The sequence below is a fragment of the Lethenteron reissneri genome, chromosome 15, assembly GCF_015708825.2.
Source record: "Lethenteron reissneri isolate LAM-NWPU_2019-01 chromosome 15, ASM1570882v1, whole genome shotgun sequence".
Taxonomy (NCBI): Eukaryota; Metazoa; Chordata; class Hyperoartia; order Petromyzontiformes; family Petromyzontidae; genus Lethenteron; species Lethenteron reissneri.
The window spans coordinates 3,349,409-3,376,690 of NC_083793.1; the positions used below are offsets into that span (position 1 = coordinate 3,349,409).

The 27,282-nt window shown below is 47.7% G+C and overlaps 1 protein-coding gene across 1 annotated transcript in view; it reads left to right on the plus strand.

Annotated features, from left to right (window-relative positions):
* The first annotated feature begins 3,026 nt into the window (after positions 1 to 3,026).
* LOC133342590 (A disintegrin and metalloproteinase with thrombospondin motifs 20-like) overlaps positions 3,027 to 27,282 on the plus strand; it is a 160,991-nt gene continuing 136,735 nt past the window's right edge. The window contains 3 exon segments of the mRNA XM_061551813.1: positions 3,027 to 3,604; positions 9,146 to 9,537; positions 25,964 to 26,111. Coding sequence (XP_061407797.1) covers positions 3,487 to 3,604; positions 9,146 to 9,537; positions 25,964 to 26,111 — 658 coding nt within the window. The 5' untranslated portion in view covers positions 3,027 to 3,486.

Here is a 27,282-nt window from a genome sequence, read left to right on the forward strand (position 1 = left end):
ACTGCTGGATGAATGTGTTTCGAAGCTGCTGCCATCTCTCGTGATCCTGCACTTGCACGAATTTCGCCGTTCATCTTCTTGGTGGACCTTTTCTCAAAATGCGTTCCATTCCCTGACTGCCATTCCGTTATTATCCTTGCCCATCGGCATCAAACCCTTCTCGCCATGCGTCCTGGCCAAAGCCCCACTTGCTTTTCCCAGAAGTTTTCATTATGTAAATAAAACTGCGTAACGTTCGCTAGTCCGTGTGCTCCTGATTCTGTCTATATACTGTAAATGTAATTCCACGCATGCATCACACAAACATGCCAACAGAAGAACATTGAATCCGCGTCCACGACCGGTGATGCACATGGTTCAGATACATGGTCATGCACCCAATACAATAACAAATTCCTGCGGAGGGAGCTGGTAGGAACGTTGGGTTGCTCGTTCGTGAGGGCGGGCACAAGACGGCGTGAGTAGGTTATACGTTGAGTTTTATAAGGGCACCACGGGGTGACCAGCCCCTCCCCACCCAGCCCCACCCCTCCCACTCCCCACCCAGCCCCACCCTCCCTACCCAGCCCCTCCCCACCCTCCCCACCCAGCCCCTCTCAACCCTCCCCTCTCCACCCAGCCACACCCCTCCTATTTTTGGATTCTCGACGGCCGGACGGACACAATAATCCCCTGTGGGCTGGTGTAACCAGGAGGTTCCTACCAGTATTATGGTTGCTTATGCACTATCAGACACTCCCTGCATTAACCTCGCTGTTCTGTGTTATTACGTGGGGTGATCGTGTAGCGGATAGCGCGCCGCGCTACGAACAACGGTAGTCCGAGTTCGATTACATATCACGACCATCACCAGTGATAACGATTATCTGAACCGGTCATGGGCCTCCCCTAGGTCGACTCAGCCTAAAACAATAGCATCTGGCGCGGTATGTAAAAACACGCCACTGGAGAGACAAAGGCGGTCGGGCGTGGTGGTGGTGACCCCAAAAAGTCGTCTCCTAAGGCTATAATTGTCTCGGCTCTCGAACGGCTTCGGGATCTCCTGCGACGAGTGTAGCGATGACGTAAGTAGAGGCCAGCCGCCTTCAAATGACGGGCCACCCACTCCCTTCCCTCCCTCTTCCTCTGCCTGCCTCCTACTCTCACACCCCCCTGCCTGCCTCCTCACCCCCACCTCGCCCCAACCCAACCCCGCTCCCCATGTAACAACGCGCGCGCGCACAGGCATCTCTCTCTCTCTCTCCGTCCCCTTCCCAAACACGGCCCCACTCCGCTCTACCTCCCAACATCGCATCTCACGGCTTGGCCCAGCTCAAAGATAAACATGCCCCCCCCCCCCCCCCGTGTAGACTTTAACAGGGGGTGTAGCAGTGCTGTTAGCGAGGAGCAACTCGGCGTGGGTGGCCAGCACCACGCCCGGACGCCTTTGTCTCTCACCGTACCGGGGTACTCATTTAAGGCTGAGTCGACCTAAGGGGGAGGCACAGTACCCGTTCAGATAATCATCAGCACACACACAGATACGCGTGGACACCCAGGCAGTAACAACCGTCGTTCGCCACCAAGTGGCGGTGACGTTACCACGGCGCTTGCACCAGGCTAGGTCCACCTCTAATTCCGCGTGAGGCATCGGAGGCTCGCTGGCAGGAGGCCACGGGACAGACCCAAGTGCCATGGGTTGACTGAGATGACTGACAGATACACCACACGCACACCAGACTGTTCAAGGTACTGTATGTACACGTGCTTGAGAAGAGTTTCGGACTTTGCTTTGGATTCATATTAAATATCTTTTTCAGTTTGAGCTCAGCGGTAGTTTTTTAGATGAGTCTATGTACGTGTGGGTGTATTCGCGGGACGGCTGAAATGCAGCATAGGTGGTGCATCTGTAAGTCTTCCCAGTCAGCTCTGTGGCGTGACCTGTCAGCGAGCCTTCCGCACTTCACGTGGCCTCAAGGTGCACATAGCTTGGCACAAGCACCGTGGTCATGTCACCGCCACTTGAGAGCGAACGACGGCTGTTGTACTCTATATATGCGTGTGTGTGTGTTCTCATGTTGTAATGTATCTGCAGTGTGCGTTAAGGAAAAAAAACTCTCCAAACTTCACAAACATGCCCGCAGGAATTCATTCATACACAGGAGGGGTGGAGGGTCATAACTTTTTAACAATCGGGATGTTTTAATGTCAAGGTAGCCGAGCTTCAGCCGTGCCTTTTAAACCCCTCTCCTGAAAATTGTGTGCGATTATTATTAGAATCTCTCACGTACACAATCAGAAGCCGAAATGTATTCCAATGCAAACAAGACTGGCACTTCATCACGACAACTTTTTAACATCTAATGATCGTAATGTTTCGATTTGTTTTCTTGTACGGTATGTGTAACGCACTTGCGTCTACACACATAGGTATACAGTGGATGGTCACGCAATAACACGGACGCATGCTATGCTCTTCTTGCAAAGAATTCATATGGCCCATTTAACCCTGTAAAGTGTAAACTGTTGGGGACAGAGGCTGCCACCAAACACATACAAGCGGTGGTAGAACCAGCACCACGCCTGTGACGATCTACAGATACTGCACTTATTTAAGACTCAGTAAACCTAGGGGATGCCCAGCACAAGGTTCGCACAGCACGTGCCACTGATGTGTATGGACGAGGACTCGAACCCACGTTGCTTTGGATCGCAGTGCAGCGTGCTAACAACCACCGTTGGTGCATCACTGTTTCCCACATCAAAGACAAAGATCTCCCGTATAAACTTCAACAGACTGTTGGAGCAAGTGCTGTTAGCGAGATCACGCAACACACACACACAGAGACACGCACGCATGCACACGCGCGCACACACGCACGCACGCGCATCCACACACAAGAACTGCCAATGGTTCCTTCTCTCAACAGCCCACCCACCCAATCTGTAAACCCACCCACCCCTCCTACCAACCACACACACACACTCTCATACCCCACCCTTTACACCACCCAACCCCCACAGGCAAGCGGTTAGGGCGAGCTTGTCATAGAAATGTAGATCGCTGCCAGAGAGGAGCGGGAGAGCGAGGTAGCGAGTCGAGAGAGGAAGAGCGGCTTGGAGCGCAGACGCGAGTTTCAGAGCAGCGGAGTTTGAAAGTCGCTACTTGCACGCGCTGCAACTTCGCGCAGTCCCCTGCACAACGCGCCACGGATGAATGAATCAAGCGACACCGCAGCCGCGCTGACGTCCACTCAAGTCACTGCTCACGTTGATTGGATGTATAAATATGCGTGCATACGCGAGTCTCTGAATACGTGCGCCTGCTGTACGGTGTCCGTCTCGAGGACGTGCCTGCTTCGCTGCTGAGAGTCGAGGGAGACCACCTCCTCCCCACACCGCTCTCTCTCTCGCCTTAATTTTAGGAAGCGGGAGAGAGAGAGAGACCCCCTCTGCTTTTGCACCCGGGCTACGAGCAGTACTGGCTGGCTGGCTTGCTGGGCTTGGATGTGGTTAGCCATGCCTTCTGCCTTCAGCAGTATTGGAATACTGTCGCACTTGTGGCTGCTGCTGCTGCCTCCTACTCTGCCGGGTCAAATGCACCGCGTTGCAGCCTCTGCCGAACGTGAGTACCCCTCCTCGTACTCCTCCTGTCGACACCCGGGCACGCTACACAACCCCCCCGCCCCCCTACCACCACCCGCGGGCATTCCCCTCGCTCCGTTCGCCTATCGTGCTCGAATCGTGGCCGCTCGCGAATGACCGGCAAGCTGACCGGCCGGCGGCTGACCGGTCGGCTCGTTTGACCGGGCGGATGCTGCGTGCGTGATGTTCGGCGTACGATCGCTCGCGCCAGCGCTTCTCATTGGCGAATGCAAGCGATGTGGGGTTACCCCATGCCCTTGCCGCTTGCCGCCGCCGCTGCTGCTGCTGCTGCTATTTGCCACCCAGGATTGCTGCTCGCTTATGGCAGAGTTGCGAGTGCCACTGGGATCACCCATCGTAACAATGTGCTCCGGGCACAAGCCTCGCGTTTGACTGCGCCTTCTGTGTCGAGTGTATTCAGATTGTTGTACTGCGTTGCCTGCTAACGGGATAAATCACCGGCTGGAACTCGTGGACTATTTTATTCTGCCAACGAATGGATAAATAATCCCATTGAGTAACAAGTAGACTGTGTACTGTCATCACATGACTGTCTACTCACTCGTACAGCTGATAGAAGAGTATGTGCAAAGACTGAATTGCAGCTAAATAGAAGAGTCTGTGCAAAGACTGAATTGCCTTTGCAGATACCCATTGGCCGTGCTGCTATTGGCACGTTTGCAAGCATTTGTGGTCGGATGAAAGTTCATTTGAAGTAGGCTATAGATTTATATGGAAAAAACTCGACCCTTTTTACAATCTGCCACTGGATGCAGAGCCGGTTAATCACGCTTCACCACGCTGGTTAGTGCGGATTGGTGAGGGGGGGGGGTGCTGGTCGGGTTAAAATGCCACTCACCGGCGGTTTTAGCGATGCCCCGGAGTCAAACTCAGATGGCCAACTTCACACCTCTGTGTGCTAACCACTTGCGCCACCGCACTACCCCCTAGAGTTTTAGCAATCAGATAATGACATTAAATGTCGTCCCTCTTGGGAGCCGTATCGCAAGGGTTTCATTTTTGGGGACCTTTGCAGGTACAGTAAGTGGAGATGAAAGCTCCCAAATCACGGTCGTGGGTTTTTTTGTTCGAAGTAAACAAGCATCGCAAGCTGTCACGGCCCTTTAAACGCGTGGGTTTCGTGTCCTAGACCAGGGGCTATAGCCATACATTGTATTCCACCTCGGGGGATCAATGTAAAAGTTACGTTCATGGGGGGGGGGGGGGGGGGGGGGGGGGGGGGGATCACGCACACAAAGGTGTACAGGGATACGCACTTCCATTGTTTAAATCCTTGCTCAGCAATGTATTGCTCAGCTCTGAGCTCACGGAGAGGAAGTGACGGTACCTGAGAGAGAGAGAGAGAACAAAAGAAGCAGGAGAGAGACTTGAAAGTTGCCCTGTATTCTCGCTGCTACACTCGGCTTACACTATTGTCAAGTTAAAGTTTATCCAAGCCCGTCGTGGGAAATTCCATATTACCATGGCAGGGGCCATTCTCTCCGTAGCACCACGAGAGATTGATGGAGATATTTTATATTTGTTCCTGATTTGAATCGTAGGGTCATTGTTACTACAGGGTAATCGTTACCAAAGGGTCATTGTTACAATTGATTTGAATCACAGGGTCAATGTTACCATTGATTTGAATTATAGGGTCATTGTTACCATTGATTTGAATCATAGGGTCAATGCTACTATTGATTTGAATCATAGGGTCAATGTTACCATAGGGTTATTGTTTCCATTGATTTGAAACATAGGGTCATTGTTATCATTGATTCGAATCATAGGCTCATTGTTACCATAGGGTTATTGTTACCATTGCTGGGTTCACTTTTTATAAATTATCTGTAACGGATGCACGAATGTTTTATGTAGTTGCCCCAACACCCACAGGGAAAATAATATCAGCGCATTATTTACATGTTCTTCTGGTTGTTTATACTCTTGAAGTGACGTTTACAGTGAGGACACTGAGATTAACACTGCCAGGATCTGGACTGATGTCCCAGCATCTTTATTGCAAACAAGACGCAGCCCTGTAATCGTTTGCTCATTCCACTGCAGCACAGAAAGTCCTCTTTCAGAAGGAGCTCTAGGAAGGTCCTCTCAAGGGTAACTCTGGCCTTGCAGAAGGTGTGAGTACCCACACTTTACCCCACCACACGCGGCCTGCCTTTTCTACTAACTGTGGTGTGCTCATTTGTGCTTCTGGGTGGCCAAACTCCGGGGGGAGGTGGGAGGTTAGAAAAATGTTACATTTTTTGCACGATCCGGGAGATGTAATCCAACCGATGACCTCTGGATTGCAAGTCCAGCGTTCTCACCGTTACACCGCAGCAGCATTCCCTGTTAACATGAAGGTCAACATTATATATATAATACACCTGGTGGGCTGAAATTAGTATTATTATTTGTTAGCAAAAAATTACGTGTGTGTGTGTGTTTCTTCTTTTGGTAAACTAAGCCATGGGCCACCCTGTAGGACAACAGCACTTGCAGTCCAGCCTTAACACAGCAGCAGCAGCAGCACGCTGTGTCTTGTGTTGAACAACAGGCACCACTTCCTGAAGCCAACCTGCTTATTTTCTAAACGACCCTGGCCCCACACACTCACACACTTTGACGTCTGACAAGATCAGGCCCTTTTCAAGTGGTATGGCTCGGGGCCATGCTGCACATGGAGTTTGAAGGTTTTTTCTCTCTCTCTCTCTCTTCCCAGAGTTGTTTCTGAATGCCGTGTTTATTTTACCAATGATTCGGTGAGTTAACTGGGAAATATACATTAACAAGGTCTCTTACGTGGCGTGACTCAGCGTCGTCCGTGCGTATGAGCCCACGCTGTGCCTGATGATTAATAATGTTCAGGTAAAGTGTTGGTAATCCCACCGCTTCCAAGACGCGTGGCGAGCGTGGAAGAGTAGGCCAACGTACTATCTTCAGGGGGGTGAGGGGGTGGGGCTTACTGGTGCTCCCTCTATTGGATCCCCTTCTGCCAGCAGTGGCATTAGCAAGTTGTTTCAGAGCTGCACCTTTATCTTTAACCCTTGGCAATCAGGTGGTGGATAAAAGCCTGCCCTGTCCTGTCAGTCACAGAGGTCGTTTGACCATACTTCACCACGCTGGTCAGTGCGGGTTGGTGAAGGTGTTTAGGGTCCAGGACCGAGTCAGATATCGCTCGCCACTGATGTGAGCCGTGGCCGTGAATGTCGTGTGCGGTAATGTTTATTTCACGTGAGAGCATTTCTAAGGAATGCGATTTAACCTGTGCGCATTCATATTCAAATGAAGGCCATAGTATAACCTGGGTACTACGCCCGATCATATCTATGGCGCTTGTGCGTAGCGGTGCGTGCCTGTAATCCAGCGCTTGGGATGCAAGGGTGTGTGGATGGCAAAGGTATGCAAGGCTCCCACAGCCTCTGTGCGCGAGGTGCTCAGGGTATGGCAGTACAGAAAGTGGGTTCGTGACCCCCATCTGTCACGACCTTTGAGTGTTCATCCCGTCGTGTCTGTGTGTGGGTTTTCTCCAGTTACTGTGGCTTCCTCCTACAGACACTCATAAAAAACACATCACTTGGCCAAACATTCCCGATGCAGAACCCTCTTGAAAAGCAGTCTTGAGAATCTGGATAAGCACGCTACATTATCTCAAAATGGGCATTTAGGTGTTCTGCTGCTGAAAGAGATACGTATTGTATAGCGGTAGACTCTCAGCTGCTTCATAGCACGGTACATGGCATCGCGGACTTGGGTCAGTGTGATTTTGAGCTGTTAATGTACACGGTGACGGTGAAGAGGTGGGAGCACCCACACTCTACCCGACCGCGCGTAACCTGCCTATCCAATAACGGCGGCATGTCCATTCATACTGCCGGCTACCCGGACTCGACAATATTTTGAATACTTGACCATTGGTTTAAACCTGCCAAGCCGGGAGATCAAAAGAAACCAGTGACCTCTGGATTGTAAATCTCGCGTCCTCACAATTACACCAGTGCAGCATTATTTTGAGTTGTTGGTATTAAACAGCATTAAATCCATGCTTTCTGGGAAATGGGTAAAATTAACAAATGCTGGTTGATGATTGAAGGGTCAACCTGCCTAACCATTGCAGGGAACCTTTGAAAGCGAAACCGATTAGCACGGTTGGCTACGTACGATGCGAAATAAGTTCAACATACATGCATTTATTTAACGTTGCTGACGCTGATGAAAATTGGTCAAAGTTAACTTGTGAATGAACGTCTGTCCGACTGCCCTCACGCATAGCCACGTGTGCTTTCATGGGGGGAGCGCAGCTTCAAAGATAAAAGTCTCACAGAGGAATTGACAAATGCGTTTGCCTTGTCTTGTTTTCGTCAGGCCCTCATAATAATAGCGGCGTCCCAATTTCTGTGGAGCCACTGAAACCGGGCGAGGGTTTCCATTGCCCGTTGGCAGACACTGAGTGCTGCTGAAAATGATTTGGATTGGGGTCAAATGTCTGCAAGTTTAATGAGGCGTCCAGTGGGTTTTTTCTTGGTATTCCCTGTTTGCGTGCATTAGTGGTATCATAGATACCGTTTTTTTTAGGTCATATTAAACAAAAATCAAGATCATGTTATTACAGTAACCGCGGTCTTCGTCTGTAAGCATTGCGGTGCAAAAGCACGCATTTTGGGAAATTGTACACACTATTTGTCATTCGTAAGTAACTTTCACATATCTTGCGCAGACTTTCGCAAGCGAATATTGTTATTTGCGGTGTACCCAGTGGGAAGAAAAATCCCCTAAATAATTTAGTCAGATAACGACCATTTGACGTTACTTTTAGAATTTATTTTCAATAATTTCGAGGCTCTTCTTCTTCATCATGAAGTTCACTTCACATCTCATCCCTCTACGCCCACCACGGGGCGATAAAAAGAGTGCTAGGTAAAAAGAGAGCCGCTTTCTAAAGAGTTCCCAGTGGACACGCTGAGGAGAGACTGCCTGCTACCATCGGAACGAGCAATTGTCATCATTGACTTTGGGACACTGACGACTATGAGCACCTGCCAATTGATCGTTGGAGCAGGGGAACCGACGATGGTTATGGGAAGCGTGTCGATTAATATGCAAACGTGCATTTCTACAGGGGTAGAGCAGTGGCGTAGCGGCTAGGTGGTGAACGGCACCGCACTACGAACTTGGTGACATGCATTCAATTCCCGGTCATGGCTATCTAACATTCGTGGCGAGCGACATCTAAACTAATCTTGGGCCACGACCCGTTTCACCATCAGCAAAGAGCCACTCTGGCCAACGCAGCCAAAGGGGTGTGGAATTCCCACCAGTGGTTCAGGGCAGCCAACTTGACTCGAACTCTTCCCAGCACAATCATCTCACGCGCAGGTGCCGGGCAGGTGACGGAGACGTCGACGGCCGGGGGGCAGGCTTTCATCCAGCAGTGGATTGATGACCTGCCTGATGGCAGTGACGGTGACTGTCGTAAAATAACGATCTCTTGCACCCCCCTCCCCGTCCCCTTTGCCAGGCATTGTCCATCGCGACCTTCCCGGATCCCACTACGAGGTCACCTTCCCCGTGCGCGTGAACGACCTGGGTGAGGCCATCACTCCGGCCGCCACGGATGCGGACGGGGCCTCCGGCGGCCGTCGCCGCCGCAGCCCCGAGCCTCCCGCGCCGCGCGCGCACTACCGCCTCGCCGCCTTCGGCAAGGACTTTCGCCTGGACCTGACGGCCGACTCGTCGTTCCTGGCGCCGGGATACACGGTGTTACGGCTGGGCGGCGGTGGAGACGGCGGTGGCGGCGGTGGCGGCGGTGCCAGCGGTGCGGAGCGGAAGGGCCTGCGCCACTGTTTCTACACGGGGCACGTGAACGGCGTGCGCGAACACACGGCCGTGCTCAGCCTGTGCTCTGGCCTGGTGAGTCGTGCAACTTGCTCCGAGCCGATTTGGCCACAGAGATGACCGCGAACACCTAAACTCCGCTGTGCAGCCGAGCCGTGCCAGGGCCATTATTACAATTACATAGAAACTTGACAGCACGACGTTTTGGCTTATTGTAGGTACACATTTTTTCGTGTGATTCTACATTTGCAGTAGGGCACAAGTAAAAAGGACCATAAAAAACGTAGTTCATAAAAATATACGTAATGTTTTTTTTTTATTTTGAAGGCAGTGTGAATGAGAAATGTGTTGAGTTTTTTTTTACTTATAGATGGCGTGGAGCCAGTTCTTGGGAAACTTAGTCGGAACTTAATCGTGTCATTTTTATTAATGTTCAAGATTTCAGATACTACTGCCACCTGTAGTAATTCTGCTGTGTATCATCATTAGCGAGTGCCTTTTCCTGTCGAATGGATGTTAGAATACCCTATGACATCATCGACAAGATTATTCCAATGCTTTCCACAGTCATGGCTAAAATCAGAAAATTGAAATTTGCCAACAGTTAAATTAAGATAAGGCCATGCGATGACAGATTTGCTGACAGATAAGTGCGTGTGTGCATTTGGATCATTTGTTTTAAAATAGGTGGTCATGTGCAAGCACACTGTTAGAAAGTGCACCTCTGAAATAGTAATAATAACCTTTGTTAGGTCACAGGCTTCTCCTGGCCAAAACATCACCCATAAAAATGCAATAAATTATGATAAGTGTGGAGCAAAGAGTGCAGAGGAATGGTTCAAAATGTTACGATGACCACCATCATCAGCCATTATCAATCCACTGCTGGATGAAGACATCTGCAAGCTAAATTTTGATTTAAAGCTTTCGTGACTGCAGGGATTCATCTTCTTGGTTCTTTCGGTAAAGTCACGTAGAAGGGAAGTAATAAAATAAAAATAAAACATAATAAAATTATTCTCACTAGTGAGAATATTTTTATTTTTATTTTATTACTTCCCTTCTACGTGACTTTACCGAAAGAACCAAGAAAACATCTGCAAGCTGTCAACATCTCTCACGGTCCTACGGTGTAACAATCCATCGAGAACTTGGTCATGAGGTCATTTTGTTGCTATAGCTTCGTGGCGTTCCCTCCTTTTGCCACCATTCTGACGCTAGGCCTGGTGCAGGTCAGTTCGTCTCGTTGGTTGGTTTTGTCTTCTTGGTTAGTTCTTAATTTTATGTTTTAGACATTTTCCACAAATAATGTTTTTTTTTTTCTACCAATTTGCCTAAATTTAGTCGTACGTGCTTTTTATGTATCATATAAATTCTAGATACAATAGTTGAATGAATGGTAGTCAGTCTAACGCCGTGACTTTTATATTGTCTGCCCAGCTGCCCATCTGATTTCCGATTTATTGCAGCACAGTATTTCCACCACACGATCTGCTCTGTGTTGCATCGCGCATAAATGTCCACGAGATAAGCCACTCCATTGGGCTATGATTTGTGGCCAGGTTGCTATTGAAAACGAGCTATATCACTCAGCGTGTCTTACCTGGTAAAAAAAAAAAAGTTTTTAGTTTGAGTTGAATCCCCGCCGTTCTTGTGCCAAGGAGGAGCGACACCCGTTGTCCCTCGACGCCGCCGATTAAAATGATTTCTTTCCGATCGAATTCTCACCGAATCCAGTGTCTCTTGAGATGACAAATCCCGTGTCCCTTTCACGCGAGTGGGTCAGTGCCATTGAACCACACAGTGCAGAGACTGGCACGTGGGGAATTCACCCGTCATTCCTGTCTGTGTTGGGGCTGAACCTACGACCTTGCATGGCTTCGTGCGCAGGCCACCAATAAAAAGGCTTTAGCCAACTAAGCCACCCTGCCATGGTTCACCCACTGTAGTTCAATGTCTGCTGTATACAGTTGTATAGAATTTCCACAGCTGTCTCCCATTAAGTTTTTTTTCTTTCAAAATGTTCCTCTGCAATTAAACAGATGTTCCAATCGTATCGGGCGTATTATTTTGGTTTGAGTATATGCATTTGTAACCCCCCCCCCCGACTTACTCCTACAATTAACTTTTAAATCTTTTTTTTTATCGAGGTATGTTAAAGATGACAATGTTTAATCATTAAATGGAATTGTATTGCCAGTTCCACCCCGACAAAAAAGTGGCAGATTTTCTAGTCACCCAGGAGCCAGTGCTGTGATCGCACAGGTGTGGGCTATCCCATGCTATTGCAAAGGGGGGGGGAGGGGGGTGAGAGGAGTGGGTGAGTAAGGGATGCGTGAAGTTTGACTTTTACTGAGTGCAGGCAGGCAGCAATGGAGGGAAGCCATGCATGTCAACCATCTGAGTGTCATCCCAAGGAGACATCTGGAGAACTTTCCCGACAGTACGATAGTGGGGAAACATTTGCACGCAAGCGCTGCACTTTGACAAGACAGTCTATACGCAGGAGCTTTAAATAGCCCATGGCTCCTACACCAGCGGTGGAATTCAAATGGCAATGCGGTGTAATTGGATCTGAATATATAGCGCTGCGGTGCATGGCCTTATCGCACGTTTCCATTGTGGCCCAAAGCGTCGTCTACTTTGGGCGACTATTTTGGTGTCACATTAGCGAGAGAGGCCCCGAATCTTTAGGGGACCCTGTGCCCCTCATTAAGGCTGCATGTTTCACGCCACGAATGTGCAACGAACGCAAGGCCATCGAAACGGTAAATTACGTTCAGAATACCTGGCATGGGCATCTCGAGCACATCGCATTACATAACGTCGCGGAGCCCGTAAACTCCACTCTGATGGCTCGCATTCCACGCTTGATTTATGCAGTGACCGCACGTGCCTGGCATAAGACGCACAGCGCCAGTGTATATACATAGGTGCCAGACACGCGATAGCCAGGGCCTTTATTTTCATCGTTGGTCAGGAGGAGGATGGCACAATAGATCAACGCGCAGGCCAAATGAATGATCCAACACCCCGCACCCCCCGGATGAAAAATCGTACATTCCGCAGGTGATCTTGAAACGAGGATCACCTGTTGGCATGCATGGTTAATATAAGGGGTGGAGCATTCCATTTGGTAGATTTCTTTATTTTGCGATGGAGGAGGGTGGAATGGGCGTAAGTGGGTTGCTGGGTCATTTTGTGTTGCAGCCACCCAAGACTCCCCAAAGACCCGCTGTTGTATATTTGGTGCTGCTTAATTATAGCGCTCCGAGATCGTAGACAAGCTTTGCGTTGCTGTGCGCCACTCCGTGCACACTGCATTGTACCCTCCTCATACAGTGCACTCAAAAGTCCTGCGCTGAACTCGTCACTTGAAAGTCCACCGCGTTGCTCTGTGGGCAGGGTTAGCACACGAAGTCCATCGGAGGTATGATTTCACAAGCCGCCATGGCATTAGCCACTGGCTGACCTTAAAATTGTGAAATATTTTTTAACTGAAGTCAAATTCAAAGTGTCTTCCCCTGCTACAAATAAACATTGGATGGTGCCCATGTCCATTTGCAGTCTTTAGTCATTGGTGGAATTTACGGGACAGAAGCAAACGACTCAACAGATCCGTCACGATAGGAAGAGACTGTTGATTGGACAATCCCTGCCCACTTTTTTACGGTACTTTGCTCACCCCTGAGGGATGATGGAATGAGTTGACCCTGGCCGGAAGTGAAAGTCATGTTTTCTAGGGTTCGAAGGCCTGCTAATTTACCAAGTGAGCTCGAGACTAGCAATTTTTAAATGTAAACGAAAGGTTTATACAACTGCAGGAGCTACAATGAGGTTTCAGTCTTTAATGCTTTTGTGTGAATATGATTTTATTGCTTTTCCGATGGAAGCTCTCTAAGTAAGTTCTGTATTGTAGCCACTTGCGAATCCTGCAGCACATTTCCAGAGTTTGTGCACTCATTAAAGACTCACAAGGCTGAGCAGTGACATTTAAAATACAACTCAACAAACGGCTGAATTTCAATATCATTCTAAATCTAATGCCTTCCTAGGAGATGAAATCCGAAGAAGAGTAAATGATCCTTATGGCAGTACTCCGGGGTACCAAATAATACTAAATAGCCGAGGCAATTAAATATTTTATTTCTGGGACACTATCTTTTCCCAGGGGTGTACTTAACTCCGCGACTGGGGTACCAATCAATCCGAAATCAGTGCCACACTCCGCGATGTTGAAACGCAGCGAGGACGATTGCGCCGAAACCCTGAATGCTCGTACACACCGTAGTGGTGCATCTTGTACAGCTCGTCGAGATGAGTCGATTGCCGCATCGCCGACCATCAACAGACTAAAAATTAATGCATCACGGACATTATGCAAGACCCGGGGTAATATGGTACCCCGGGTACCGCCATGAGGTTGAAATAACTTAAGCAAGAGAAAGAAACCTTGCGTGTGTTTTTTTTTATGGGAAGAAAAAAAAAACAAGAATGGGGCTTGCATCCACAGTCACGTGCGTACATGTGCAGAGGCATTCAAGAACAATTTCTGTATGTACAGAGCAGTCTTTTTGAAGGCGCCAAGTTTCACAATTTCTTGAACAAGATAAGAAATAGAAGTGCGCACTCATTATTGCGCAGAATTGTGCGTGGCAAGTGGAGGTCACAACATTTTCCCTCCTCCCGAGTCGTCGCTAGCTTGCCAGGACCAGAAGAACAAAAAAATTAACCCGTAAAAACAAAGTTTTCACTATAAATCCTTTATATGTGTGGCGGCTAGAGTCCTCTCGTCCTCTGGTTTGAGATGGCTGCCACCTATGGGTCAGATGATTGCATGGCAGCATTAAGCAATTGGTAATTAAATATAATATTTTTGTCCTAAAAAGTGTAACATTTTGGAAAATAAATTTCACGAACATTCATTGTCACGCGCAACGAGTCTGTGTGGAAAATGTCAGCTCGATTGGATCACGGGAAGTGGGGTAAAAACGACCGAAAGATTTGCACGGTCCTAAGCAAGCAAGTGAACTTAATATAAAGGATTTAAAAAGACGCACTTATATTTCTAATGTTATTATGCGGCCCCGTCGGTTATGTGTAAGTCGACTTTACGCATATCCACTTGCTTCGGCGTGCGTTTTGCGCCCACGCAGACGGGACATGCGCAGGCTGCTTGATTGTCACGATTTATACGGAGAGAAAAAATCCTGACGAGAAGTACGGGCCAGACTCTGAAAGCTTTTGGCTCAAGATTTTAAAGGAAAGAAAAAAACACATTCCTTTGGAATAAGATTCAAGGATCAGAGTGGTACCAGTTAAACGCCGAGTGAGTGTCCCCACTCTTGCGTTTACAATACGACGGGAATGCGTGCCTTACCGGAGCCAAAATCCTGACGTTTAAGCCATAACCCTCACGTAATATGAAACACATTGGCGGAGTGTGTTGCAATGTCTGGCACAGTCACACGTCAGCCAACGGAATCCAGAAGTGGCTCGTGGGGGGTGTCAGCACTCGTAAGTGTCCGACAACTCCCGAGCAATCTAATCGCTTTTGAATCGAACGGAATTCACTGCTTCGGCGAAGTCCTGTGTCCAGGACTCTGCACGTGGCTCCTGCGTGACATTGTCAGGAGTCGCGAAAGTTGCCCACGCCAAAGGCGGTTTCAATTTGTGTTTTATTTCAGATGATTTTCTCTCTCTCCTTTTTGTTTTTTTGCAAACAGCTCTTTTTGCAAATGCGTATATACATCGGTGGCACGAAATGTGGCAGATGCGGATACTTGACGCGTAAATGGAAATTGAAAAACATATCCGGCGTGCGACTCTGGTCACCCGGAACAGAACGTGGAACGGTTAACGACTCAATGACCGGTTCACGAATACGAAGGAGGAGACATCATCACGGCGACGCATCCACTCCGCTGCCCTGGGCACAATTCAGAATCAGAATCGGAATATTATTTTCATGCTGGAGGAATCCGATGAGCTATGAAGCTCTTTTTCACAGATGTCCAGTAGGATGTCCAATTATCTCCAATGTAAAATTCCATGCTTTTGCTCTACATCAACATAGGAAATGTATGGAGAATAAATCTTGACCTAAAGTTTTCGTGACTGCAGGAATTCATATTCTTTGTGTCTTTCGGTAAAGCCACGTAGATTTATTAGAGTTTTTTTTAAAATAATAACAATATCACGACGTTTTGATTGCAACACAAGCAATCGTTTTCAGGTGAACATGAAACTATTGCTTGTGTTGTGATTGAAACGTCGTGATATTGTTCTTATTTTGAGAATTTTTTTCTATCTACGTAGCTTTACCGAAAGACCCAAAGAATATTAATGGAGAATATTTGTGGATCTAGGCATGACATACCTAGAACTTCAAAAGAGAATATGGATAACTCTACGTAATGGAATTAAAACAATTTCGTCTGTATCGCTTCAGCCGACCCTGTGTTTGACACTGAACGGTTGCTGCAAGGCGTGCGAGGGCTGTGTTGGCGGATGCGTTTAATTAGCAGCGATTGGAATGTACCAATTAGTTCATAGCGATGTTAATTATGGCGGTGAACACAATAAGTTGAACACTTAATTGTATCCTTGGCTATTTATCATAACAAAGGAGGGAGATACAATCACATTTCCACAAGCAGAATGTCTTGCAACAATAGTCGCATCGCTTCAATTTCATACGCGCGTTGTGCTATGCATCGTGGATTCCTATTAATTTGTTGGCCTCACGCTGCCATCCAAGCAGTCATTTTCCACTTCGACAAACGGTACTTTGCCTATGAGGCAGACTTTGCTTTTGCTCACAGACTGACACATGAACACGTGTAGCGTACAAGCGTGAAGCTGAATCATCGTGTGTATGGTTAGCAAACACCTGCTAACCCCAATTCCCATTCCGAGACGTCTACAAGTTGCAGGGTGGGTGTCTAGTTCACCGATGAATCTCGGAACGTGCGAGCGCCTCAGCGTTCATTTTATTTAGAGAGGCGTAGCGCCACCGTGGCTTGCAAAGACATTGTACTCCGCACAGATAACTGCAGCGACACGGCCTCCGCACTCTACGATAGCTGGCGCCAAGCTGTGCCACACGCACGCCCTCCCGCATGGCCTTGCGGGAGCTTCGGTACGTCTTCTGACCTGAAGACGTTCCGACTCTGTTCCGATGCCCTACGTTGTCGGAATGGAGCCACACGTCCATCGTCGGAATGGGAAAGGGTTAATGGCAGCTTTGCACGCAAGGAGGGTGGTGGTGTGTCCAGCAACGCAACACGACGAAAGTTGTGCCCTCCGCGTTGGTGCGTAACAGACTACAGCATGAATTCAGCTGCCTGCACTTGGTTTGAGCAGGCTACAAACTCCGCTTGGGGTTTTCCATACGAAGGCAATAAGCTAAAGTGAACCAGTGTTCAGCAGCCAACAGTGTTCAGCACCCAGAAGGCCAGTTTACCTGGGTAGCTGAATGCACTGCACACTCCCATCTGGTGGAGAAAGAATGCCCTGTCTTTGCAGTCATATCATTCACCTGCACGTTTCATCTCAGTCTGAAAAGCAAGAGTTTGTAGTTCCCGCAAGGCACAGAGACTTGATTGTTTGTATCTACTGTTAGAGAACCCGTTCTCTAAATACATCACAGCGCAGTGTGAAAAACCATTATACCACCGATTCATATAAACACACGGATTGATATGCACGCTTGCAAATGCACATATATGTGCACTCATGCACCTACTCACCTGGACACACACACACACACACAGACAAAGATCCCCCATATGGCCCACATCGACTGTAGGGACAGGCGCTGTCAGCGACTACCTATCACGGCCGGCGCAGTGAACGAAAGGCTACCTTTGTCTGCCCAGTGCTTTATGTTTGCAGACAAAGCAACAGGCAGTGGTCGACTAAGCACTGGTTCAGACGCCGCTCGCCGCTGATGTTGGCCGATTCCAGCTCCACCGATCCCACACAAATCCCGCCCCCCTACAACCGCTGGGCACAGGGCCCAATCGTCCGGGGCCAGCCTCTCGCGTTTCCAGTCCACTGCCTTCGCTTGTTGGGCACGGTACCTTGGAGAGAGGTCCTGGCCCCCAACCGCCACCCATCTATATTCGCGGGGTTTTAACTACGCCAACGAGCGATTTATTGGATATTCTACACCAACCCATCCCCGCCTAGGCTTCTCACGTTATCGAGATTCAAAACTAATTTCGTTCGAACTTATTTTTGTGTTTAGTTTTTGTTGCCCCCTTCTCCCCCCTGCACCTCCGATTAGCACGTTGGCTACGTACGGTGCGAAATAAGTTCTACGTAGATACACGTTGAACTTTTTTCGCACCATATGTAGCCAACCGTGCTAATAGATTCACACGTACATGCTTACACGCAAAACTGCGAACGGCGGTGAAACACGGCACTCGGACACCGCGCGCCCGATGCGCTCACGTTCACCACAAAGCGGAAGGTCAAAGAGAGTTCCACCTGCGAGTGTGGAGCGTAAAGCAACAACGGAGCACATGGACAACGGCTGAGTGCCCGCCCAGCCCATTGAACGGTGGCACTAAGGCAACGACCCTTCTCCTCCCCGACAGCTTGGTGCAGTCATTCCTTCTTGCCCTCATCCCCTTTGGTTACATTTGTCGGTGTCCTTCCTTTCCTTTTGCTCCTTTTTTTCCATTGCTTCTCTTCTCCCCGGTTTATTTTTGTCCCCTCCATACATTATTTCCTTGACTCTACTTCCCTGCTCGTGGTGTGCGGGAGGCAACACAAAAATTTTATTTTTTATCGTGAAACGTGGCCTAAACATTTGTGCCTGATTCTCTTTGAGCAAAATTTCAGCGCTACGCCTTTTGGCGCGAAGAGATATCGCATGCCTCTTTAAATGGAAGTAGGTAAGGCGGTATCTTGGTTGGCACACGTATTGCTTGAGGGTATGGTTTGCAGAGTTGAAAGTCAATCCACACGCAAGCACTTTGAGGTTGGCAGAGCAACCCCACAGCTTGCGTGCCTTTAAAAGCGTGGCTTTCAAACGTACGGGTTTTAAATTGTATTATTTTCACCTGACTAATAAATGCACTCATGAACGCTGAAGTGCACAGTTGCATTCATGAGTACTTTTTTTCTAATTAGCATTCACTTTCATTATGTTTGTACGTGCTAACCACAACAAATGCGAAACGCCACGTAGGCCAGGCCGTTAATTCTAAATTGAGTTTATTTATTTTTTTCGGACGTCTCACTTTGCAGCTATTTATTAATACGGCTCGGTGTAAAGCAGAGAGAGGCATGCCGGTGTAGTATTTTATCCTACGATGCATTAAAACCAAAAGCAGAGGTCAGCAGAAGTTGGTCGTGAAGTAACAAAATGCTCGTGTGACAGCGCTTGCCACAAGTGACTTGCCTGCCACACACAAATGAACCACGACATCTCGATGATCTTGTCAAGGAGCATCAGCCATCACACAAACTCCGGTAATCCTTGCAGCGGCGTTCGGCTAGCCATCGAACAAAGACGGTCACCCCATGGCGCGCTTTCAGATGTGCTTCCGCGTCCGTCTGGAACGCTCTTCCCTACGATATTAGGAAGCGACTGGAGCTATGCACTTTTAAATCATCTTCTAGTTTGGCAACTCATTTTTTATTAGTTTGTTGTCCTTGCCCCAGCACCTCCGATTAGCACGATTGGCTACACACGGTGCGAAACAAGTTCTACACACACACATACACACGTGCATACAAAACGTTGCGCAAAATCAATGTGAACCGCTCGTGTTTTTAATTGTCGCAGCATCCGAACGGGTTCCCGCACACGTTGCACAACTCTGAACGGCGTGTCTCTGCGCACGGGTTGACTCGCCTCGCCGCCGTCTGCTCCGCCGCTTTTGAGAGCTGTCTGCTTACTGTTAACGTTGTTTGTCCTCCTCGCGGGGGGGGGGGGGGGTCAAAAGAAAGGTCAAAAGTTCAAGGGCAAGGGCACAATCCTGCTGAAGTCACCGTACGACTGGGCGTCAGTTAATCGTTTATGCGTAAAACTGTGCAGAAGGGCCGTGCAGGCCGTTTGGCAGAGTTTTTTTTGTTAGCGACCTATTAATGGCAGCGTAGTGCATGGAGCGGTGATGTGGCTAGGATGGTGTCTTAACGGCCTGGTTTTGTCATTGGTGATGTTGACACATTGCAACCAGGAGCTGATCTTACGGCTCACCCAACTCGGCGAATGCTCATCACAGCTTCTGATAGCACACGCCGCTGACATCACCTGTGGGTGAGAATATAAGCCAGGTCGCTGGGTTTGTTGCGCAGACCACATCACAGCTTCCCAGACGTGCACATGCAAACATACTTTAGTTTTGTTTCTCCTGCGGACAAAGTCACGCCAGGAATTGAACCGATGCACAGTAGCCACGGGCGTTGCATATTCTTTCAAGGGCCAGGGTATAATCTGGTAAAATTTATCACGCAGCCAGGCAGCAGTTAATTTTGTGCGTAAGTCTGTACGAAAAAGGCCTTCCGTTTAGCCGTGCAGGCCGTTTGGCCAAGTGTTGTTCACGAACACCACGTCAAACGCAGGCTCTTAAGGAATTCCTGAACCTCGACTTGCGATTGTAATTCTATGTATTCCTTTCTGGTTTGTTCACATCACGCATGGTGCGGAACGCATAGTTTATAGCTGGGATATATATAAGAAATTTACATATATATGTGCCGTGTAATTTATGCCTCTTATGCAATGGAATGAACCAAGATAAACATACGAAGCTTCAAGTTACATTGGCCACAATTGGACATTTTCTTGCCAGTTTTCAGGTGGCTGTTGCTCAAAAAATAAAAATAAAAATCTAAAATGTTACGCAGAAAGTCACACATGTTGCCCAGTGTGTTGGTTGCATGCCTGTTAGTTCGATTTCTTGGAGGCAGGGTCGGTGGATCACACATGGATGGAGCCATCAAGCATGTGGAACATGAGCCTAACAGCTGAAAGCTGCTTCTAAGAAAAAGCACAGAAAGTCGGTTTCAGAATTATCTGAGGAGCTGAAGCACGATTCTCTCACAAATATGGACTTTCTCCTGGCACGTAGGTTTCCTCCCGTACATGGAGAGAAATTGGAATGAATGGATTTGACTAAGAGTTGCGGACAAGGCTCTAATTGTGGTGTGCTGAGGGTTCAATGTAACTTCGAGGTGGAGTGGCCGCGTGGTGTGCAGCTCTCTGAACCTGGCGAGTTCAAATACGAGCTGTGGATAGCATCACAGCTCGTTTTCGAAGGGGCATATTAAAAATGCGAAAGGCCTATAACCACATTGTCCTCAGCGCGTCCAAAACTCCTAGAATCTCAGAAGCTAAGCAAGGGTTGAGCCGGTGGGCAGCCTGCGTCTCGCATTCAAGTGGCGTCGGGGCCTTTGAAATATTGAGTTTTATACGTATATATGTGTCCCCGAATTCGATAAAAATAGCTTTTATTGTTGTTTTTGATGCTGACCCCTGCATGAGAGGATGTCTTTCTGGTTGGTTGTCTGTCCAGGTAGGTGGCTTTGGTGGCCAGTAGATCAGCTCTTTCCACCCGCCCGCCCACCCGACCACCCTGGTTACCTTTTCAGATGTGAATTTCCCCCAACATCTAAAGGGAGTAGGATCGCCTCGTGTCCGAGATGCAGGCCTCTTTTCTGTTGGGACGCCCAGCTCCCGTTAATCTCTTTTTGCGTTCGTCTTTTGTAAAAGAAAACAAATAACGCGCTCTCTCTTTGTTACATGGGGATTGTCATTTTTTTTTTCCTGTTGAAGATAAGCTAATATGAGTGAAGCAAAAACGGCTCGGCCAGTCACACTTGCAGCTTTGATGCCTGCTGTAGATAAGTTACAGCAGAGTTCAAAACAGCCGATATATACCTCCACGCATGTACAAAGACAAAGATCCCCTCCCCCATAGGTATACAGATCCTTGGGGGCAAGTGCTGTTGGCGAGCGCCTATTAAGGCCAACACGGCACACAAGGGTTGGGCGGTGTGGCTGGAACAACACCGGGCCACCGATATCTGCCCATGGATGATGTTTATACTCATTTAAGGCTGAGTCGACCTAGGCGAGGCCCAGGATGTTTGCAGCTGATCTTTCATAGTACGGTGCGCTAAGCGCTACGCCACAGATGCTCGTGATATAGCATCATGGAAGACCGCCATGTATACAGTGTAGACACACAACAAACACGCACAGAACCGTTACATGCTTAAAACGGTGATGTTAGCGGTGTCCAAGCGTGTATTTACTTCATAATAGAGGTTGTTTGGGTTAGATCGCGGAAATATTTAAATGTGTCGTTAAAACCCGCCATGTTCTGTTTACGTGACAACCTTTACGAGTTGGCTGTGTCGGGTGGTGGCGGGTTTAACGACACATTTATATATTTATGCGATCTAACCCAAAAAAAACTATTGTGGATGATATTGGTCGCGAAAGCCTACGTGTGTATTTATTTATTCACTTTTTAATTGTCAACTTTACTTCATATATCAATATTTTAAAAGTACTTTTAAATTATACGTCACGACAGAAAGTGTTATGGACAATATGTGGGTGCATTTTTCGACGGTAAAGCATTATATATTCACTCTGAGAGTAGACGCCACCACACAATGCTATGTCATTCTAACCTGTTTTTCTGCCAATCCGTGAGGTACCGGGTGTTTGACTCTGGCTGGTGATTTATATCTAACTTGGGTTTTTTTGTGATACACATACGTGAAAAACCCAGGCATGATGATGCCAGGAGAATTTACCGTGTGATATGAGGCGTTAGAAAATGCATCGTGTGTTATCAACCATCATGCAATGGACACAAATATAGTTCAGCTTTCAAAAGTTGTTCAGCCATGACATTGTGATGCCATTTTTGCAACAGCTTCTTGAGATGTGGTTACACGCAGAGGCTTATTATTAATTTAATATTGTCACGCTATCGGAAATAGTACGTGCAAATTAATAGGCGCATTTACTCTCTTTAAAATTTGTAAATGTCCCTACACTTAAACTGTAATGTCAGGAGACGAAATATCCGGGCAGCTCTTTCGTAGAGCAGTGCCACACTTTGTTTTAGAGGTCAGCCCACGGACACACTGAAGGTATCACAGAGCTCCCTCCGAGTTCCCTTCACGTGACCTCTGGTCCACACAAGTAGAGGGGAGCATTAAATTTCGATTTAAAGCTTTCGTGACTGCAGGGATTCATCTTCTTGGTTCTTTCGGTAAAGTCACGTAGAAGGGAAGTAATAAAATAATAAAAATGAAACATAATAAAATAATTCTCACGACGTTTCGGCCACAACGCAAGCAGCCGTCCTCAGGTCATTCTTCACCTGAGGATGGCTGCTTGCGTTGTGGCCGAAACGTCGTGAGAATTGTATTTTATTATGTTTCATTTTGATTCTTTTATTATTTCCCTTCTACGTGACTTTACCGAAAGAACCAAAAAGATAGAGGGGAGTGCTTTCCCACCCACTGTGCATGTGAGAGTAATGTTCATCTAATCTTGATTTGAAGCTTTCGTGACTGCAGGAACCCATACGCTTTGGTTCTTTCGGTAAAGTCACGTAGGTAGAAAAATAAATACAATTAAATAAAACAAAAAATAATATATCACGACGTTTCGATCGCAACACAAGCGGTTGTCCTCAGGCTCGCTGGTTCAGCAGTTGCACTGCTGGATAATTTTTTACACCTGAGGACCACCGCTTGTGTTGTGATCGAAACGTCGTGATTCATATTATATATTTTTTTATTCTTTTTTTACCTATGTGACTTTCCCGAAAGAACCAAAGAGTAATGTTCATCTAACTTAACATCTCACCAAGATGTTAACTACTTCGCCTGGTATACAGGAGGTCATGTGTTCAATCCCAACCCTGATGCATGCATATTTGGAATATGCATGTCCTCCCTGTGGTCATGTGTATTTTTTCTCAGGGTCCTCTGGTTTTTCCCTCCACATTTAGAGTCAACATCCGTTTAGAGTATTTTGCTGCTGTACATTTCCACGTGATAAGCCATTTCGTTGAGCTATAATTTGTGGCCAGGTCGCTTCTGAAAAAGAGCTACACAGCTCAGTGGGTCTTACCTGGTGAAAAAAAAAAGTTTTTAGATTTAGATATTGAATTCTCAAAGCTTTACATTTAGTAAAATTAATTGCGAAACCAATTGTAGTGTAATTGTGCTCTTGTGCACTCACTGGTGACTGGGCTGTGACCATCAACTCACGACACTTGAGGAACCGGTTCAAAGCCAGGATATCAGGATAGCAGCAATAACCAGCTCAGCGTTCTGATGATTATTTGGCTGCATTTAACATCTCCCACATGTCGTATGCCACTTGGATGCGCTGTCACGTGTGGCCAGGTTGATTGCCTCTGAAAAAGAGCAAATCGCTCAGTGGGCTTTTAACTGGGAACCGGTAAATCAAAATCTCTGAGCCTCCTGGCCACCTCTATCAAGATCACGTGGTCTTAAAGAAAGCGCGACTCAGCACGTTGTGTTCACAGGGGAGCAACAGCTGAAAATAGTATTTTGAGAAATGCTTTCTCAGGCGGTTGAAATAAATCATTGTGGTTCTGGAAATTAATTAACATCGTATTATTGTGATGTTTCTTTGATTTAGTGTCAAGAAAACGAACACTGGAATGATTATTCTTGCCTGCTTAAACACATGCTGCTGGAAAACTTTGGCCCAAACGATCCATTGGATGATAGACCCAAATATGATTTGACTTTTTTTTGGGCTGTTGAAATAGACCGTTATAAAATGCACGTATTATAGTTTCCCATAAAATACAACAGCGTTGTATTTCAGTTTATTGAGGCTTCTGAAATACGTATCCAGTGCCCTCTGAAAAAAAAAACCCAACGACATCCAAAATAAGCAGCAGTACTCACTGCAAGTTTATTCGTTTATTGCTCGGTATGAAAAAAAAACACACACACGCAAGGGCATGCATCGCCATTCCACTGTCATCATCTGGAAGCCAGCATTAGCCTAATGCTCACATACGCAAAGCCAGCTTAGTCTCTGGACATTGCCATAGCACAAAGCACATCTTATGTTTCAGCATAATTACGGGTGATACGCAGGATGATGTGATTATTGGCGGGTCACCCCGATGCAGTGGTAGCATGCTGGGGCTACAGTCCCGATCGTGTGGGTTGAATTCCTGCTCGAGGTGGTCCATGCTTTGGGATTGTGTTTTTTGTTTTATTTTCTATACACTCTTGCCTCTGGGTCCTAATTCAGAAACTCGGTTTGTCTGTTTGTGGATCATAGTCAGTCGGTCACAGCACTCACTTATTTTTTGTTTTGGACAAGATTGAGTACGTTTAACACGCAGTAGGCTTTTGCGACCAATATCATCCATAACACAGGTTCTTTTTGGGTTAGATGCAATAAATATAAATGCGTCGTTAAACCCGCCTCCACCCAACACAGCCAATTAGTGAGGTTTATCAAGTAAACAGAACGTGCCAATTCGTTATCAGTGCAGCACACCGGTGTGTTGGAGAGCAAGTCCACAACATTTACAATCTGATCAGGTGGACATCTGGATCTGGCTGCCCGCCTGATGATGCTCGTTGTAATTACTGCCAAAACGTCGTACTCGGATTGTAAATGTTGTTGATTTTCTCTCCAACACACCGGTGTGCTGTATTAGTGACAAAGTGTCATATTTTGTTTACGTCACAAAACCTTACTAGTTGGCTGTGTCGGGTGGTGGCTGGTTTAATGACACATTTATATATTTACACTGGAAGGTTGAATAAAGAAGGGCTCATTCCGACTAGAGGAACCAGGGACCCGTGATATGTATGCGTGCGTGTGACCTTTGGCAAACGTGCTAATCTCATGGGATTTTACATTTTCTTTATGAGTTGAGATTTCAGAATTGGTTTGTAACATTGAGAAAAATCCATAACACTTGCTGGGGACAAGTGGAGCCTTTGAGAAGAGAACCACCCCATGTTGGCTTGAGTAGAACAGCCCCTTGACATGACCCTACACAGGAACAATTTCCAGCATTGGAATGGCCCACCACGTAATAAGAATTCTCCAGAGGAATTTGGAATTTCCCCCATTTGGACACTAACCACGTTGACGTCGACTTTATTGGCACCTTCTATTAGCATGATTGGCTATGTACGGTTTGAAAAAAGTTCAACATACGTACATACATATGTACATACATATGTACATGCATATGCACACGCATCCGATAGCAGTGGCTCACGCACTGGCATGCACTCACACAGACAACAATCACCCCGTAAAGACTTTAACAGACTGTTTGGGCAAGTGCTGCTAGCGAGCACCTATGAAGGCCGGCACGGCGCACGAGATGAAGGGTGGCCAGCACCGCTCGCTCAACTCACTCACACACACACACAAGCGCGCGCACTCACGCAAACAAGTGAGCGGTGTTGCGTTGACCCTCCAGTGCGTCGCCCCGCGTGGCAGGTGGGCACCTTCCGCACGCGCGAGGGCGAGTACTTCATGGAGCCCGCGCCGGACGGGGAGGGCGTCCACCGACGGCCGCACTTCATCTACCTGCGGGACGCGGGGCGCACCGCCACGCTGCGCGCCAACGCCTCCTGCGGCACCGCCGGTGAGAGGGCGGCCACCGAACGCCACGGCATGCACAAAGACAAAGATCCCCCCTATAGCCTGTGACAGGCTGTTGGGGAAAGTGTGGTTAGCGAGCGCCTATGAAGGTCCGCACGGCACACGAGGGGGTGGGTGGTCGGCACCACGCCCGGCCGCCTTTGTCTCCGAATGGCGATGTTTAGACATCGCACCAGGTACTCATTTGAGGCTGAGTCGACCTAGGGAAGGCCCAGGATCGGTTCAAATAATCGCCACTGATGTAGGGTCGCTGGGTTCGTAGCGCAGTGCGCTCACCACTGCACTACCGTTCTCCGGCATGCACGCACGCACGCACACGTGTGAGAAGCGTGTTCGTTCATTTTGATCCGCTACCCTCTGTCACAGTGAAAACGTTCCCAGGACCACACTTAAAAATACAACTCAAAACGCAATAACACCAGCACGATAAATCTTGCAAGTTCGTCCGTTATTTTCGCCGCGTGAATAATACACACGGGCATGCATCACCATTCCACTGTCATCATTTCGAAGCCAGAATTAGCCAACGCTCACATCAACATTGCCAGGTTACTCTATGCCCATTTCTACATACAGCACACAGCACATCTTACATTTCATTATGAACTGCATGTGGTGCGCAGTGTTATGTGGTTGTTGGCAGGTCATCATGACTCAGTGGTGGCATGCCGGTGCGACGGTCCTGGCAGTCGAGGTTCAATTCCTGTTTTGGGATTATGGTTTTGTTGCCTGCGATTTTGACACTGTGGGCCTTTGGACCCCCCAGTCACCGTGCAACTTAGAGGCGCAACGTTGCCATGTGGTTGGAACCATTCGCCCAACGTTAGGGCAAACGTTGAGCCAACCTTGGGCCAATGTTCTATGTTTTCAGGGCTGTGCTCAGCAACTTGGTCGACCCACGAGTTTGGCCAACCTAACAGTTACAATTTCAAAATCGTCCTAAAATTATACATGGGGTGTAATTGTAAACGTGACTTTTCTATAGTGTAGATTTGCTGCATGCACACAAATCTGTCTGTGACGGTCCCACCTGATGACGGAGACTTGTGTTGCCTCCGAAACGTCGTGATTTTAATATTAAATTTTTATTAATTTCAATTTATTTTTACCTACGTGACTTTACCGAAAAAACTAAGAGTATGAATCCTTGCAGT